Source organism: Pygocentrus nattereri, chromosome 21 (genome assembly GCF_015220715.1).
Source record: "Pygocentrus nattereri isolate fPygNat1 chromosome 21, fPygNat1.pri, whole genome shotgun sequence".
Lineage (NCBI taxonomy): Eukaryota > Metazoa > Chordata > Actinopteri > Characiformes > Serrasalmidae > Pygocentrus > Pygocentrus nattereri.
Window position 1 is genome coordinate 27487562 of NC_051231.1, and position 19503 is coordinate 27507064.

General features: G+C 39.8%; 1 protein-coding gene across 2 annotated transcripts in view; it reads left to right on the plus strand.

Annotated features, from left to right (window-relative positions):
- Window positions 1–19503, plus strand: part of synpr (synaptoporin) — a 51166-nt gene that overhangs the window by 13786 nt on the left and 17877 nt on the right. The window contains exon 1 of one of the 2 annotated variants that reach the window (XM_017711739.2): window positions 18010–18142. The exons of the other annotated variant lie outside the window; for it this stretch is intronic. Within the exon in view, the coding sequence (XP_017567228.1) occupies window positions 18119–18142 (24 nt within the window). The 5' untranslated portion in view covers window positions 18010–18118. Of the gene's footprint in view, window positions 1–18009; window positions 18143–19503 lie in introns of those variants that run through there. 2 annotated transcript variants of the gene reach the window in all.

Below are 19503 nucleotides of genomic sequence, written 5' to 3' on the forward strand. Positions count from 1 at the left end.
GTATGTGAGTTTAATTCATAGTTATGCATTAAATTACACTTACATTTGATTTTCATTCTGTCACATTGTTTTCAAGAACTCACTTTTTTGATAGACATGGTTGGCTTGTTAGACTAAAACAGCACTATGTTGGTTATAACTGAAAAAAAGTAGCATTACAGAGTATAGAGGAAAAAGAACACACTAAAATGTGGTGTGCGGGAGCCACTGTGGGTCACCCTGTAAAGCCTGAAATAATAATTAAAAAGTTTTTTAGGTTTTTTGAACCACGTCATACGTCTTTACATATTAAAGTCACACACACAGGCACAAAACAGAAGGACTGACGATGTTTAGGCCTTAAATACAAAATTAACATTATACTGATGAAGATATGATCAGAATAGTAGATCATTCACTCAAGTCATCTGGAGACACATGATTCATGAAGTTTTGACTGGGTTCTCTTTGAATTATCATTCAGCGCACTCACAACAGTCAGACTCATCTGCTTGCAGGGGTCCAAATCATAACCCACATTACAAAACTTCTTCCACACATTGTGTGCAATTTCACACTTCCACCACAGGGGTCTCCAAATCCCCAAATCTTACATAGTGTAGCTTTAGTGATGTAGTTGCACAGCAAAATACACCAATTTGCTTTACATTCTATAAGGTTTGAGTTCAGTAATAAACTCTAATTTTCTCCCTAGTTTTGTTAGAAGAAAATTGGGAGAATCCCTTCTTCTATAACACAATAAAAACAAGCTGGGATGGTGAAGGTTAGAATGTGCGGCAAGGGAGAGGGAAGGCCATTGAGCCCACTCAGAGTGTGAGGACTATTATGCCTGAAGGCTGTGGCATCACCAGGGATTAATCCTGTGATCTCATCAATCACTCTTCATCAAATTCAAATCAGAATATTTTAGAATCGATTTTTGACTGTCGAAAATATGGGCCTGGATGATCAGTGAACCAGATTAGATTGTGTCAATTCCAGAAATCCCTGCAGACTCCCAAAAGAAGAAGCTCCTCGTTTGAGAAAAGAAGCTAAACACTGGACACTGAGCAGAAAAGAACAGAATATCCACTGACTCAGAGAGCACTTATAATACAAGCTAATGAGCTGGTGATTCAGCAACTCCCCACTGGATTCTGCTGTAAGTGTGAGTGGAGTCAGTGAGTAAGTGTGAATCAGTTTGTTCTACTTTGTACAGAATTACTGTAATAATAGATACAAATTTAGTTTAGTTATGGGGTAGTCATGGGCTGGAGGTTAGGGAACAGTCCCTGTGACTGGAAGATCGCTGGTTCGATCCCCCGAGGCCACAGTACATGACTGAGGTGTCCTCGAGCAAGGCTCCCAACTGTTCCCAAGGCACTGCAGATAGGGCTGCCCAACACCCTGGGCAAGTGTGTTCACTGCCCCCTAGTGTGTGTGCTCACTAGTGTGTATGTGGTGTTTCACTTCACGGATGGGCTAAATGTGGAGGTGAAATGTCCCGGTTGTGGGACAAAAAAGGTCACTTAATCTAAAACAATCTCAAAGTACTTCACACAGAAGCATAAGTAAACACTGGAAAGATAAAAACACTGTGAACCACAGGTGAAAAAGAGCAATAGTACTTCTAGGCATGCTAATCTAAACAAATGAGTTTACACAAAAAAACTGGGTACCACTTTAGATTTAGCCTTCCCTTATAAAGGCTTCATGAATGGTTTAAAGTGTGTTCATTAATGGTTATTACTTAGATCATAAACACTTTGTAAATAATTTCTAAGCAGTTATAACATTAACAAAAAGGTGAGCGCATACATCTGAATATGAATATGAATGCACGATGAAGCCGGCAGTTTAATACTGACTGATGGATTAAGATCAGTAAATCTGAACTTTAACAGTATAAATGAATGTGGGTTCACTATTAGGCAACCAATAGCCCTTTTCATTGAAGTGTTATAACTGCTTATTGATCATTATAAGGTGATTGTGGTGTAATTAATAACCATTAATAAGCTCATTTTAAACAGTCTGAAGGCCAACAGTGATCTGATGTTTGTCTAATAGGTAACCATTCATTTATACCGTTAAACCTCAGGTTTTAATCTTGAACTGGTTTGTTCATGTGTTATAACTGTTTATTAATGATTTTGAAAGTGTTGCTGGCCTAGATAATAACTGTTAATTAAACTTATTTTAAACCATTCATAAAGCCTTTATAAAGGTAGTCTTAATCTAAAGTGGTACCAAAAATTGGCCATTTTAATCCATCTTGTGCTATAGATGCTGAAGACAGGTTTGGAAAATCTAGCAGCATTCCGTTAATCTGAAGCCTATTCCTTTAGAGCAATTCCATTTTTTGTAATACCTGCATAAACAAATAGCTAAAATGTAAACAAAGTCAAAGTTTGGTGTGAATTGTTCAATTCTAGAAAAAAAGGTTTTGACCTAAAATGTACTTTTGAAGCCATTTATGGTGGTGAGATACATGCAGGACATTGGAAGGCACAATAGCACTCAAAGAAATGGACTTTTTCAGATCTATTTTTTCAGATTCTATTTATCAGCATTACACATGAAAACATATACAGACATGTGCAGAATCACTGATTAAATATAAGTTAGTGTGTTTCTTTGCAACCACTCTGCATTACTATGTGTGTCTCAGTTATTGAATTGGGCAGAATTTTAAGAAATTGCTAGAATTCTCCGTTAAGATGAGGTAGAGTTCCTGGGAAGCTCATCTGTGGCTGATTAACTAGCAGTTACATTTTTCATTATGAAAGCATAAAAGCAAACGTCTCTTGGCTGCTGTTTCTTGATGTGTGTGATGTTGAAAAGCACACACTGTTTTGTTTTGTGCATGTCAAGCTGCCGTAAAATGCCAGTTATTAACTCTGATGGTGTGTGTGGAGGGAGAGGGGATGGGGGCTGATTCCGCTTGAGTGGTCCGGAGGGATATTTTTACTCTACACACACTTTGAGCAGCTCGGGAACGAAGCGTGGCGTGAACACAAAGGGTAGGATGACAGAGAGCGAGCACATGTAATGGATACCTGTGTGTGTGTGTGTGTGTGTGTGTGTGTGTGTGTGTGTGTGTGTGTGTGTGTGTGTGTGTGTGTGTGAGCGTGTATGTGTGTGTGGTTAGTGTGCTTGAATATGTTTGTTTATTTGTTTGTGTGTGTGTGTGTGTGTGTGTGTCTTACTCGAGTCAGTGACTCAAAATCTAGTTGCACTTGAGTCACTCGTTGACTGCCTTTGAGTAACTCACAACTGGACTTGGACTTGCATTAGACTGATTTACAACTTGATTCAGGCTTACCTTTCACTGAATTATAACCGGACTCGGGCTTGCATTGGACTGATTTGCAATTGGACTTGGACTTGCATTAGACTGACTTAACAACTGGACTCAGACTTGCTTTTCACTAACTCATGGCTTGACTCAGACTTGGATTATACTGACTTACGACTTGATTCGGGGTTTGCCTTTCACTGACTTACAACTGAGCTTAGACTTGGACTGAATTGTTTTTGAGAGACTCACAACTGGACTTGGACTTGCATTAGACTGCCTTACAACTGGACTTAGACTTGCCTTTGACTAACTCACAGCTTGGCTCAGACTTGCATTGCGCTGACTTACAACTTGGACTTGCATTAGATTGACTTACAACAAGACTTGGACTTGCAGTTGACTGATTTACAGCAAGACTTGGACTTGCATTAGAATGATTTACAGCACTGACTCAGACTCACACCCCAGAGACTGGAGACTTGACTCAGACTTGTACCTCGTAAACTAGAGCCTTGACTCAAGTGCTCAATTCAGAGACTGCAGACTTGACTCAAATGTTCAATTCAGAGACTGCAGATGTGGCTCAGACTCACATCTCACAGACTGGAAAACCTGACTCAGACACTCATCGAGAGACGGCAGACTTGGCTCAAGTGCTCACCTCAGAGACTGCAGACTTGACTCAAATGTTCACCTCAGAGACTAGACTTGACTCAAATGCTCACCTCAGAAGCTGCAGGCTTGACTGAAGTGTTCTATTTAGAGACTACAGATTTGACTCAGACTCACACCTCAGAAACTGGAGACTTGACTCAAATGCTTACCTCAGAGATTGGAGACTTGACACAAATGCTCAATTCAGAGACTGCAGACTTGACTCAGACACTCCCCACAGAGACTGCAGACTTGACCCAAATGCTCTCTTTGAGACTTGAGACTGGACTCAAATGTTCAATTCAGAGACTGCAGACTTGACTCAAATGCTCCCCTCAGAGACTGCAGACTTGACTCAGATGCTCAATTCAGAGACTGCAGACTTGACTCAAATGCTCCCCTCAGAGACTGCAGACTTGACTCAGACTAAGGAATGAATGTGTTAAGCCTCTGATCCTGAGGTGCTCATTGAATACGGTGCAGGCAGAGAAGTAGTGCTGTTGTTCAAATGAAGAGAGGGATAAAGAGGTAAAAAGATGCTCCTCTGAACAGCTCACAGCCAGCTGTATATGTGTGTGTGTGTGTGTGTGTGTGTGTGTGTGTGTGTGTGTGTGTGTGTGTGTGTGTGTGTGTGTGTCTCTCGATGGCCTGCAGGTGTTTTCTGCTCTCTGTTTCACATTTACTAAAAACCAAAGAGGCTGATTAGCTTCACCAACACACAGGATGCTCATCAGTACATCATATAGAAGACGAGCAGACTTCTGTCTCACCTCATTACCACTTTTTTCTTTCTTTCTTTCTTTCTTTCTTTTCAAAATTCCTTCTATTTTTATCCTTTTCCTCCATTTCTCTCTTCATACTTCTTTCTTCTTTACATTACTGGTAAATCATATAACAAGAGCAAAAGATCAGACTCTATTGGTTTTGTCTCCAGCTTCTTTCTTTCTTTCTTTTTCTTCTCTGTCCTGTTTTCTTCTTTTTTTTCATGTTAGCTGTTTTCCTCAGAATCCAGCCTCTTCTCTCCTTTTCTTACTACTTTTCTGTCCTATTTCTACTCTTGCACTTCTCAGTTATTCTTCTCTCTGTCACTCTCTCTTTCTCTTTTTTCCCTTTATCTTTTTCTTCATCTACCTTTTTCTTGCACTCTTTGCTTCTCTTTCCTACCTCAACTTCTCTCCACATCTCTCTCTCTCTCTCTTTCTCTCTCTCTCTCTCTGTAATCCAGCAGCCCTCTTTTGCTGCAGCAGCCGGAGGACAGAGCTGCTCTTCATCCTCCTCTTCTTCATCATTATCATCATCCTCACCCTCCTCCCTGCCCTGCAGAGCACAGCTGAGAGAGACTGATAAACACACACACACACACACACACACACACACACACACACACACACACACCCCAGTATGCAGAGAGAGAGAGAGAGAGAGAGAGAGAGAGAGTGAGCATTGAAGCCAGGAAAGAGGAAGGAAAATGTTTAAGTGAAAGGTGGAGGAAAGAAAATAGATAAAGGGAAGAAAGAAAAGGAGAGGAGGGGATGGATTTATTGGAAGAAAGAGGGGGATTGATGAATAAAAGAGGATGGATGGATGGATGGATGGATGGATGGATGGATGGATGGATGGAGGGATGGAAAATAGAATAATGATGGATATGTGGACAGATGGGTGGATGCACAGAAAAAGATGAATGGATGGATGGATGGATAGAAACAGCTGATGTTTCTCTCTCGCTCTCTTTCTGTCCCCTCTATGTCTCTCTTTCGCTTTCACAGCTCCTTATTTCTCTCAGCCTCTTTATACTCTCTCGCTCTCTCACTCTCTCTCTCTCTCTCGCTCTCTCTCTCTGTCTCTCTTTCTCTGTCTTTCTCTCTCTGTCTCTCTCTCTCTCTCTCTCTCTCTCTGTCTGTCTCTCTCAGTGAGATAAATACTCTTTCTTTAATTATGTAAGATGAGATAAGCAGGCCTGAGCCAGCAGCTTAACCAGGAACAAATTAGGACATTATTATTGTCATGGCGACACTCTCACCCAGCCATATTCACTCTGCAGCCTTCATCCATCTCCTCATCATCAGAGTCTTTGTTCCTTTGATGGCTCTTCATCTTCATGGAGAAAAGCAGGAAGAGGAGGAAGGAGCTATACGAACAGCCATGTGCGCTTTCACACTTTCATTTGCTGTGCTTTAGAGAGACAAACGGGGGTAAATTCAACAAAAATTCCTTTCTCTTTAGCTTAAAGTGAAAGTTTAACAAAAAAGAAATAATCAAACTGCACGTTCTGTAATGTTTTGACTGGTATCTGAGAATTGTTAATGATCTGAAGTCTGGGGCCTAATGGCACTCAGACATCGCACAGCATCAGGTTTCAGACATGAGACAAAACAGCTACAGGTTTAAGGAAAAACAAACGTCTCATATCTGAGGTCTCATTCAATCAGGCAAAGCTACACGGCTACAGACACCAGACCATTGGGTGGTAAAGTGTGTAACTAGATAACAAGATTCTTTATAACTTTAAACTAAAGACAACAGTGGACCACAGCTGCAATTTTTACTGAACTGTGCTTTTACTGTGTCCTTTATATGACAAACTAGCACTGTATTTATTCCTGGGTCTGCTTAAGAGTTAGGAACCGTCTGAAATCATCAGAAGCAAAAACGTTGCTTTTATTCCTAGTACTAATTTTTACACGGTTCCTAATTCTGAAGCGGACATGGGAGCAACACAATGAGTGTGTTTATAATACTCTCATATTAATCTGATAATAATCTACACTTTTAAAAAAAGATGATGCTTCAAGGGTTCTTCAGTGAAGAAAATGGTTCTATATAGCACCCTGAACACTCAAAGAACTCTTTGTATGATTAGAGGGTTCTTTACATTATGAAAGCGTTCTTTACCTTGTTGGAAAATGTGCATAAATGTGCTATAGATGGTTCTATATAGAACCTTTTTGGAAAGGGTTCTATATAGCACCAAAAGGGATCTTCTACTGTTACAAGCTTGACACAATCAATAGAGGAACCCTTTTGGGTGCTATCTAGAATCATTTTCGAAAAGGTTCTATATAGAACCATGTACAGCACATTGGTCATCAATCTGAAGAACCCTTTCATGATGCAAAGCCTTCTTTGAGTGTTCATAGTTCTATATAGAATGATTTTCTTTGCTAAAGAACCCTTGAAGCACCATTTCTAAGAGTGTATAATAATACTTAATAATCTGAAAACTGCAGAAAATCTGATTTTGTCAGTAATTCATTTGACGCACATATGTGCATTTGGGTAATTAGTTAATGGGAAAACTCCTGGTTTACATGAGTCAGGCAGTGATCAGATTTCGGCTTTGCAACCCGCCAGTAACCTCACAGAAGAAGACGTTAACGCAACCTAAAACTAGTCAAAAAGGGTTTTTCTTCTTTAAAAAAAAGTCATTTTATTGTAAAATATGAATATACATCATCTAGGAGATGAAGAATAGTGCTGTGTTATACATTACTTGCTGTGTCTGATACAGCGGTCTGTTTTTGTACAGACTGAGAAAAGTGATGATGAGATAATGATCAGATTATTAAGTACATGCGCTTAGTGAAGCTAGAGCTGGGCTAAATGGCAAAAAAAAAAAATCATTAATTTTTTTCTGACATCTAATAAGTTGGAATCAACAAATTAGTGCAACATTTCACATACTGTACTGCACTAAATCCAGTCAATCAGGATTAATTATACTGTTGTTGTAATCAAACATGTAGCTGGGATGTGGTCGCTGCCGATATCCATGATATCCATGATATCCATGCCGATATCCATGATATGTTCGGAAAAGCATATTGGGACATATTGTAACATAGCTTATCAAGAAAAAGCTATTGTTTATTACTTACTGTAGCTCAAAATGATGTCATAGGTTTAAAAAAAATTAACACTGAAAAAAATTCCTGACAATGTCCATGAGTCAATAAACATTTATGATTTTTCTTTTAATTTTCATTCTGTTGTTTTTTGCAGCCCTAAAACCAACTAAAGAAATTGTAAATCCTATTTTTTTTGTTTGTTTTATTGTTGTTTTTTGTTACCAGCACAGGCCTCCATGCAGTGAAATGTGTAAACGTACGTGACTATGTGTGTGTAGTCATGCATGTTTGTATATGTATGTGTTGGCTCTGAGGAGGTGAAAGATGTGTTGAGAAACATGCTTAGTGTTCTAGCTGTCATGGTGAATGTTCCCTCTGCACTTCATATTCTGACATGTGTATGTGTTTGTGTGTGCATCAAGTCAACTCAAGCTGTGTTGCCCCTGTAATTCTCAGTCCTGCCACCAGATGGCGCGTTTTACCTCATTTTCACGGTCACTTAACACAGTCAGCTATTACATAATCCAGTGCATGGATATGCAATTTGCTCTGCCTGCACAGCAAAGCTGAAGGAACCAATATATTACACACAGTGAGACCACACAGGCGTCTACTGGCATTCTCTTACATAACATTTTGGCATACATTCTGAGTGCAAGATGTACTTTGTGAGTTTAGGAATTGAGTTTTGGACAAATGTATGACTTAATCTTAAAATGATGCCGTGAAAAAACAGCCAGTGTCTGTTTGGCAGTTTTCGGTATGGGACTTTTCCTAAACACTGTTAAATGCTTGAGGTTATGATCTCTTTATGAGTTTGTGTCTATAGAACTAATTATATACCTCTGTGGTGGCGGCCCAGAGCAGTATTTGTTGCAGTTCCTCTGTTTGCCAGCCAGGGGCAGTAGAGAGTTGTTTCCTCAAGTCACTGTATATTTGAGAGGGAGAGGGGGAGGAAGGAGAAGGAGAAGAGAGGATATCTGAGAGCACTTTACATAATTTTGGGAGTGGTGATGGTGTTTCGCAAAGAGTTGACTGCCTTTAAAATATGCATGTTCAAGGGTGACAGGAGAGAAAAGGATAGATAGAAAGAAGGATAAATAGGTGGGTGAAAGGATAAGAGAATTGAAGAACAGATGGATGGATGGATGGATGAATGGATAGATGGATGGGTCAAAGAATGGATGGATCGATGGACGAAAACATAAGTGGATGGAAATATGGATGAATGAAGAAATAGAAGGATGAATAGGTGCATGAAACGATAAGAGGATTGAAGAATGGATGGGTGGAGGGAAGGATGAATGATTTAAAAGAGAAGAATGAGTGGATGGATGAAACAAAATGAAAAGAGATAGATGGATGAATGGATAGAAGAATGGATAAATGAGATTAATTGAAAGATAGATTAAGTGGTTGATGTAAGGAAAGGATAGTGGAGTGGATGGTTGAAAGAATTAAAGGATGGATGGATGGATGGGTGAAAGAATGGATGGAGCGTTGGACGAAAACATTAAATCATGGATAGATGGATGAAGAGATAGAAGGATGAATATATGGATGATCGGATGAGAGGATTGAAGAATAGCTGGATGGATGAAAGGATAGAGTTGTAGATGGATGAATATATTTAAAGATAGAAGAATGATCAGATGGATGGATACAAAAATGATAGATAGATAGATAGATAGATAGATAGATAGATAGATAGATAGATAGATAGATAGATAGATAGATAGATAGATAGATGAATGGACATTTGAAAGAAATAAATGATAGATGGATGGTTTGATGGATGAGTGAAAGAATGACAACACAAAAGGATGGACAGGTGCATGAATGGATAGAAGGATGGATAGATGAGAAGATAAGAGGACATGGATGAATGAAAGGGTGGAGGGAGGATGGATAAACAAATTAAAGGATAGAAGGATGAATTGATGAAGGAATAGATGTTGGATAGGTCAACAGATGGATGGATGGTTGGATAGAAAGATTAAAGGACTGATGAGCATGATGACATCATACTCCTCCCAAGTGTGGTACAACCTACCAGCGTGATCATGGCACAGATCATTCAGTCCCTTCTGCAGCATTTCATTGACAAAATGTATTGAACTCATTATTGTATCTTCCTGCTTTGATATAATAACTCATGTCTGGGAGTTTAATGTAGTGGAACTCATTAAATGGAGATTAATTGTTGGCTGATGGGCATCAATGGCTGGTCACTGCTTGGGCTACCATTACATCACTTGACGGTCACTTCAATGACAGATTAGTTTCCTGCTGTCCAAAATCGAAACCACTGGCCTCAAATAACTTGATACGAGCTAGAAGAATCCGAGCCTCCGGTTCCAATAGCCTTTTCCTGTGGCATCTGATAAGCAACAATTTCGTCCTCTTTAGGCACTAACAGGTCTGAAAAGGAATCCGCAGCTGATTGTTTCCGAAAATGTTTCTGAAACATGACATTCAAGTGCCTTTTGAAAGTCTGTCAGCCGCCTTTCTGATAACAGACGGCCTAAATCACCATGTAAATATTGCTCGAGTTTCAGACACATTCACTCCTCAGTCCATAATGGAACCTCAGTTGTAAAAACCCATTTTGCATTTATTATGGTTGTGATGTCACAACCATGAGCACATTAACACATCAGACTACAGCAGTTTTTGTTGAAGTGTCTATAGCAGAATGGAGGATGTGGGGAAAACAGTCAAACATTGTGCTGTTCCTGGCTGTGAGGAAGCATCTGGATCCTTGCAGGCTTCCAAATGGCCCAGATATACTAAAGAAATCGCTAAAGTTTATTTTTCTAACAATTATTTTTATATTTAGGTTCATATGTAATAGTTTATTCCTCTGGTCTGCTTTTAAGGTGAGATACAGCGCAGCCAAACAGAAGCAGCCTTAGTCACATATAACATTCTTTTAAGCACCATAACAAATATAGTTTCTTTAATTCTAAGATATATAAATGTTTTTATACACAAAACCACATAAACCCATTAAGTACTGAACACTTGGAGGTGGCAGATTCTGTAGCATGAAGAAGTTTTATGGGGTTTGGTGAAAGGGTGCTTCTGCCTTCACTAGACTTGGGTTGCTATGGCAACTTGGTATCAGTAGGCAGTTTAAATGCGTTTGGGGCATCATTGCACCCAACCACAGACTGATGTACAGTACAGTTATCCCATCTAATCAGCATTGTGCAGTCACTGAGTGTGTGCACCACTGGTCTGTGTATATGTGTGTGGGTGAGAGAGAACAAAGGAATGAAAGACTGTAAGCACCAACCAATTAGTTAATTAGCTGTATTAACTGAAGAATTAGGTGTTTTACTGACTGGTTGGAATTAGGGCCCAAGGCCTCACAATGATTTGATTAATAAAATATAATGAAATCTCAAATTTTCCCCATGATGTGTTAAATTTGTTACATTTGGTAACTACACAAAATGTGCCTACAGAGCAGTAGACTGAATGACAGAGAGGAAACACCCAAAATGAATCACACTGAGCAACAGAGGGAGAGGAAAACATCCAGAGAGCAGCACACTGAATGATGAAGCAAGTGGACAAAACCAGAAAGCAGCACAGTGAATGATGGGGGAAGTGGGCAAAAGTAAAAAGCAGCACAGTAAATAACAGAGGGAAAGGAAACATTCAAAGAAGGCTAGATTGAACTACAGAGGGACAGAAAACTATCACAGAGCATCAGACTGAACTACAGAAGACTGAAAACTATTACAGAGCATCCAACTGAACTACAGAGGGACAGAAAACTATCACAGAGCATCCAACTGAACTACAGAGGGAGAGAAAACTACCACAGAGCATCCAACTCCAACTAAACTACAGAGGGACAGAAAACTATCACAAAGCATCCAACTGAACTACAGAAGGACATGAAACTACCACAGAGCATCAGACTGAACTACAGAAGGACATGACACTACCAGAGAGCATCGGACTGAACTACAGAAGGACATGAAACTAACAGAGAGCATCAGACTGAACTACAGAAGGACAGAAAAATACCACAGAGCAACCGACTGAACTACAGAGGGACAGAAAACATACAGAGCATCAGACTGAACTACAGAAGGACAGAAAACTATCACAGAGCATCTGACTGAACTACAGAGGGACATGAAACTAACAGAGAGCATCAGACTGAACTACGGAGGGACAGAAAACTATCACAGAGCATCAGATTGAACTACAGAGGGACAGAAAACTATCACAGAGCATCCAACTGAACTACAGAAGGACAGAAAACTATCACAGAGCATCCGACTGAACTACAGAGGGACATGAAACTACCAGAGAGCACCAGACTGAACTACAGAAGGACATGAAACTACCAGAGAGCACCAGACTGAACTACAGAAGCACATGAAACTACCAGAGAGCATCAGATTGAACTACAGAAGGACATGAAACTACCAGAGAGCATCAGACTGAACTACAGAGGGACAGAAAACTATCACAGTGTAACGGGGAGTGAGGCAGCGGACGCATGTGCGGAGGTAAGCGACTTTTATTGAGGGCAAATTCAAAATCAGGGTCGTAACGGTCTGAACTACAGAAAGACAGGAAGCTACCAGGAAGCTCCAGACTGAACTATAGAGGGAGAGGAAACAACAGGTTTACTTACCAACAGATGGAAAGGAAACAATGTGGAAAGGGAAGAGAAAACTACCACAGTGAGCAGTGGACAGAACTATAGAGGGATAGTGAAGTGAAGAGCAGTGCACTGATCGATAGAAGGAAACAAGGCAATCCTTCCCATACAGAAAGCAGCACATCAAAAAATAGACTGACAAGGAGCCAAGGTCATACTTTACACTCATAAAGCAGCACATGACACAACAGAGGGATAAGGATTACATAGGCATGAAACTGAAACCCAAACCTAACCCATATCCAACCAGGCCCAATTGGTCCCTCTATTTTTGTACTCACTAACAGATGAATCATCACAGACACAGTTTTGATTTGTTACTAAGCACTTGATTGACAGTCGACTTGTCGATTGTACCTGGAAAAAATAGCATCCACCCTCCTCTAATCAATGGCAAGACCAAAAAATGAAGTATATATGAGTGAGTTAATGAGTCCATGAGGATTGAGCTGCAGGTGAGAGTTATAATGAGTGGGTAGAGATGGAGCCAGAGCTGGAGTGAGCGAATACAAAGGGGAGAGTCTTTGTACAGATCCTCCTGAGGGAGAAGCCAAAAAAACTAACCAGAGCCTAATTTGAACCTGATGTTGTCCATAAAAAATTGGCCCAAATCTGGTCATCCTTCCCACTCAGAGAGCAGCACACAGAATGATGGAAGGGTAAGGAAACATGTCCGTCCTTCTCACTGAGAGAGCAAGACTCTGAACAATAGACAGGTAAGGGGCCAAAGTAATCTTCCCCATCAGAGAGCAGCGCACAAAATAATCTAATAAAAAGATAAGGAAACATGGACGATCTTGCCATCCAGAGAGCAGCATAATGAACAACAGAAGAGGCCATCCTTCCCATTTAGAGAGCAGCAGAACCATATGATCTTTTAGACCTTGTTCAGACTGTTAGCCCAATTCCAATTATTGGCATATTCATATTGGATCCAGATTCATTTTTGGCAGTCTGGACAGCAAAAAACCACATGAAATCAGATTTTTGTGAAACAGATCCAAACCATATTTGGAGGTTTGAAATTTGATTCCAATTAAATTTTTACAGATGCATATCAGTTTGGATGCTTTGGCAGATATCAGTGTCTTTTGCGTCACTTACAGTGTGACAAACAACAACGTCAAATCCAGAGTGACAGATTTACTGGGATTCAAGAAGATGCATCTCTCCTGCATCCACATTTGGAATCCGCATCACCAGAGTAGCTATGCACTTACTGACACCTACATCATTACCACAGCCACAATGTCTGAACACACAAATCCGATCTGATCACTTGCAAATAACAGTGTAGAAAGTTGATTCAAAAGATCTGAAGACAGCCTTTGACTCCTGGCCACAGTTGGGATTTCTCCCAATGATAGGGCAGCAGCTCTGAACAGTTTGATGTACATTGTTCCTGAGTCAATATGTTACTGATGAAAAAGACAGACAAAGGTATTCCAGGATCAGGATTGAGAGCCATTGTCCAAGTGCATAAATCACCAGAACAAGCAAAGGCTGCTCACAAAAGAACATTTTGACCCCATTTTTAACTTTCTGAAAATACTCTGATGACTGCTAGTTTTGAACAGGAAACATAGGGCCATTGCTAGCGACTAGCACCCACCAGTGTCTGTGCCAAAGCCCAGAGGACTGCCTAGAGCTTTTAGGCTCAATGAGTTCTTCCAGTGGATCTGGCCCAGAAAAAGCTGGTCCATGGTGGAGCCTGGAGATGGTGATGGATAGAAAGTAATAAGTGCTCCTCGTTATCCAGCCAGCAGGTGGTACTCACACATGGGCAGCTGTGACAGAATTCTCCTCGATTTTCCCTCCCACACACAGTCCACCTGTTATCCCCAGAGCTTCCGCTGTTTTTTCTCTCATTCACTCACTCACGTTCACACACTCACACACATTTGCGCACACACTTGTCCTTTAGATTCCAGTGTGAGAGTTCCGCTGTCGGACCCACTTTCTCCACGTTGCATCAGTGTAGCTGGTCTTCCCCCGCTGGCTAGTGGGCAGTTTTAGTTCCCAAAGGTCCAGTTTGACAGAATGAGATTGTTCTACCTGACCAGCGACAAGAGGCACCATCCTTTGAGGCATGCTGTTATTAATAAGTGCTTCTAGTGTTCCTCAAACTTAAACATATAACCTTGAAAGGGTTCAAAGGTTGAATTGTCTGGCCTAAAAAACGGGGTGCTTTGTAGATCTGTGGAATGAAAAAAGTTCAAAACCACAACTTGGTATGCAGTTTGCTCAAAAGTGCACTTGACTGCTCAAACCTTTCTAAAGCAAAGGCCTCTTGCATTTTAGGATAGAAAGTGGATTCAGTTTATGATAGTGGGAGTCCTTGTCTATAAGGGTCTAGGCAACAAAAAATGGAAAAGAAATGGAATTTTATTGTGTGGTGCTAGCATAAGAGATGATGCCAAAATCCATACATTGTGTATCTGCAGATTTAAGGCTCATTTATGCTCAATGCTAAATGCGGAAATTGATACAGATGGAGCCTTCTGTCTGTACTCTGCATTTATTTTGATCATATTTGCACACGTTCTCTGAAAGCTTATGGGTACTGATGAAACAGAGCAGTTTAGCCAATAGCTCAAGCGAGAAACGACCATAACTTCATCATATAAGGTAATATAAGTGAAAAGAATTCTCAGTCCAAGTTTCAAATCTTTAAAGGTCTCACAGACCACCGCTGCCTACACGCTGCCTCTTTTATCTATTTCATATTCTGTACATAATTATAACCTCCACCACTGTTGCCACATTTGTTCATGTCAGAAACATTTGACTCTGGACTGCCCTCTAGTGGATGTATTGCATAACATCCATGCCAATGTAAAGGATGAATGGAAGTATGTGAGCAGTAACCGCTGCATCGTTTGTGTATAAAGTGTAGGGACTGTAAATGAGCCTAGTGATGGATCTGTTTTAAACACATAGGACCAGTTGACATAAAGGACAGAATCCTGTACTTATTTTAAAGAGCTTCTAGCAGTAAACAGTGCAAAAAAATACAACATGATCTTGCAATCAATTGTCTTCTAATGATCGGTACATGAAAGTGAGGATAAAAGCAGAACCAGCAGCAGCTCTGAATATGTTCAGTTTGCACGACTGGACTGTGTTTATATTCTAGGCATGCTTTTCTCTGAGGGCCATGGCGATCGTCTCGTATATACATTGAGGTCAGAGCAGATGGATGGTGAAATGAGAGTGGAATGAGTAGGTTGTAATTGCGCCACAGTGTGCTTCAACCTGTTAGACTGGGTGTAATAAGGTAGCCGTGATGTTGGGCATGTCATAGCACAAGGGACAATTTTAGGTGCCAGTGCATGTAGTACACTATCTATGATCTATGATGTAATACAAATCCAACAAAACTGTGAGTCACAGGGGCGAAGCTGTGAATCATCAGATGAGCTACAGTTTGGAACTGTATGATATTGTGGATCTTTGAAGTAGGTGGAGCTCAAAAAGTGATTGGCAGGATGAAGTAAGTGTTTCTAACAAAGTGGCCAGTGAGTGAAAGAACAAGATAACTGTTTCTAATAAAGTGGCCAGTGAGTGAAAGCACAATGAAAGTGTTTCTAATAAATTGGCCAGTGAGTGGAAGTACAAGGAACAAATCAATGAGTACATTTTATGGCACTTAATGGCTGAATTTGTACATAGATAGTTATGCAGGCTGATGATGAGCTCTGAACTGTATGCTGCCCTGGCTTTTGAATGAGGCTATGTAGGAGATAATTGCTCCAATGGAGATTAAATCTATTATGAAATAATACTGCTGACAGACGGTAGGTGCATTATTTCACAATTTCCTGTTGCTTGGTGAATGGCTTCTTTGGCTCAGACTATATCATATGACACTGTTGACACTGTTAAAGGACTGATGCAGTAATAATAATAATAAGAAAAAGAATGTATAATTTGTCTTTTCAGTTATATTGTGCAAATCACATAAGAAAAGTATAAAAAGTATAAGAACTATAACAATATAAAGTACAGATAATAGAGACATTACATTAAAAGTTTGTGCAGAACTTTTTTTAAACCCAGTGTGTTTGGTGGATTATGTAAGAGCTCATTTTGCACTGGTGATTTTGTAACATGTTAAGTACTGTGGTGATGCTGTATTACAGTTGAAGGGTCCTACAGAGGTGTGTGTCTGAGACTCTGCCCTTAATTAAGATGCTGTGCAGGGCTGGGAACTGTGGTAATATTCCTTTCTTAATTGTCTTGTCAGTCTGTTTAATATCTTATGTTATCCAACAGTTAGTTCTGGCCACACAAGCTGATGGGATGAGAGGCATTCTAACCATGCTGATATTTCGCCATGACATCACGGGTTTTTAATAAGCACTGTATTACTCGCTGAGATGCCGTTGCTAAGCAATGAGTTTGACAGCTGTAGGAGATGCTCAAGCCATTTGTACATTTTTACTTCTTACCTTACGGCAAACAGAAACTGGATACTTTTAAGATCACATTTGACCGACAGCCAATTTGGTCAGACTCCCTCTCATGTTCTATTGCTTAATTAACATGTTATAAATGCAATTCAGATGTGGTGACTGGATGCTGAAGAACATTGAACTCGTTGTCATGTTCATGAAGCCAGTTTGAGGTGACTTTTGCTTAGCGAAATGGTGCATTATCATGCTGGAAGTAGTCATTACAAGACTGGTAAATAGTGTTAAGGGATGCACATGGCCAGCAACAGTGATCAAATAGGCCTGGCATTTAAGCGATGATTGATGAGTATTAACGGCCCAAAGTGTGCCAACAAAACATTGCCCAAACCATTACACCACCTCCACCAGCCTGGGCTGTTGACACAAGGCAGACTGGGTCCATGGATTCATGCTGTTGGCACCAAATTCTGACCCTACCATCTGTGTGCCTCAGCAGAAATTAGGATTCATCAGATCAGGCTATGTTTTTCCAATATTAACTGTCCAGTTTTGGTCAGCCTTTGCCCACTGCAGCCTCAGCTTTCTGCTCTTGGCTTACAGAAGTGAAACTCGATATGGTATAACGCTGTTGTAGCCCATCCACCTCAAGGTTTGACATGTTGTGCATTCTGAGATGTTTATTCTGAGAGTGGTTATCTGAGTTGGCGTAGCCTTTCTGTCATCCAAACCAGTTGGGACATTCACTGTTGACCTCTCAGGTGTTCCTTATAAAGTGGTATCTATGTCTCATATGTATGTGTGTATATATTTACATATATATGTATATACCTACATGTATACATCTATATACACACTTATGAGACAAGTTCATTTAGGTGCTTACATATATATAATGCATAAGGGACATATGTAAAACAGAGAAAGAGAGTAATGAGTCCGATCATGTCTCATGTCTGAGTGTCTCCCCTCCTGTGGGGGCTTCCTTTGTGTGTGTGTGTGTGTGTGTGTGTGTGTGTGTGTGTGTGTGTGTGTGTGTGTGTATCACACTCCACAGCAGTGGTAGCCAGAGAGTCACAGAGACCCCCCTCCCCTCTCAGCATGCTCCTAGAGAGCAGGAGAGGTGGAGAGAAACAGAATTGTCTTCTCTCTCTAAGAAGGATCCTCTTGCGTCTAAATGATTTGAACTAGTGAGCGTTACTCGCACTGTTTAGCTGGATATCTGTTTTGGGGTTAAATGTGTATGGTCATATTCGCTCCGGTAAGTGGCAAGATCAGTAATCTTTCGCACTTTTCTTTAAAGCTTTTGTAGATTTATTCTACTTTTCAACATTGATGTCGAGTCTTGTGTCCATAGAAACGTGATCAGTTTTCATGTTTTGGGTGTTTTTTTCTGTACTTTTGTTTAAGATGATGTAGATTTAGTTTGCTTTGAGATGTACTGTTAAGGACTGGGTCAAAAGAAACCAGTTTTTGTTAATTGTTAATTGTCGGTTTTAAGTGTTTAAAGAAATTCATGTGTTGATATCTGAGTCAATAACAAGGTGTTCAGATATTGGAGAGTCATTTTGTATTTCATAGTGAATATCACCAGTATGTGTGCTTTGTACTAACATTATATATGTATATATATATATATATATATATATATATATATATATATATATATATATATATATTGCATTCCTTAATAGTCCTTTACTTTTAATAGTATTCTTCAAAGAACCATTTTTGCAGTTGGGCACTATGAAAAAATTGACGTCCCTTGTCAAATGACGTTTTGTTCATTTTCTACTTTAAAACAAGTTAATGTCTTCTACAGAGAACACACATCTGCACATTTAATGTTACAATTTTTTTTTTTTTTGTGAATTTTACACAGCGGAGAAAAATCACATATAAAATGTAGCCTGTTGCAAAAGTTATGGTACATTTTGTATTTATGTTGTACTTTTTCCAATTTGCTCAATAAAAAAATGTGCAGAAAATGCAACATTTAATTATGTACTTGATGTACGTGATAGGTGTGTTAACTTACTGTAATGTAGAAATTCAACTAAACATGCAATTTGACCAGAGGAGTTCAGACTTTTCTGTACCATAACCTGTATTCATTCACTTTTCCTCCATCAATCCTTTCATAATGCCAGCCTGAAATATTTCAACAGGTTCGAATGGCTTCGTCTCTGTAGAGCAGTTAGAGCTTCCTTAGTGCCACATTAGCAGGAGCAGACTTTTACTCCCCATCAATTATTCAGGCCTTTTTACAGTTCTGAATGATGGCACAAAATATATCAAAACTGAAATCAGATCTTTACAGGAGCTAGGAAGTCCATCACAGTGCACTTTTGGGATTGTTGTACAATTATATGATTATTATCATAGAACACAATATCTGCTACAATCTTAGATCATTTCTTGCCAGAAAGGTCATAGGGACTTGGGGCCCGGTAAAAGTTTTATGCATGGGCCCCTTTCCTGAACTCATTTAACCTAACCTGTCATAAAATTAGAACATGCTAAAATGTTCATAGTCCCACTGTTTATTTTGTTATAGCTCCATAGTTCCAACTCTTAGCTTCACCATGGTGGGAATATGCAGTCATTGTGTTTATATTAATA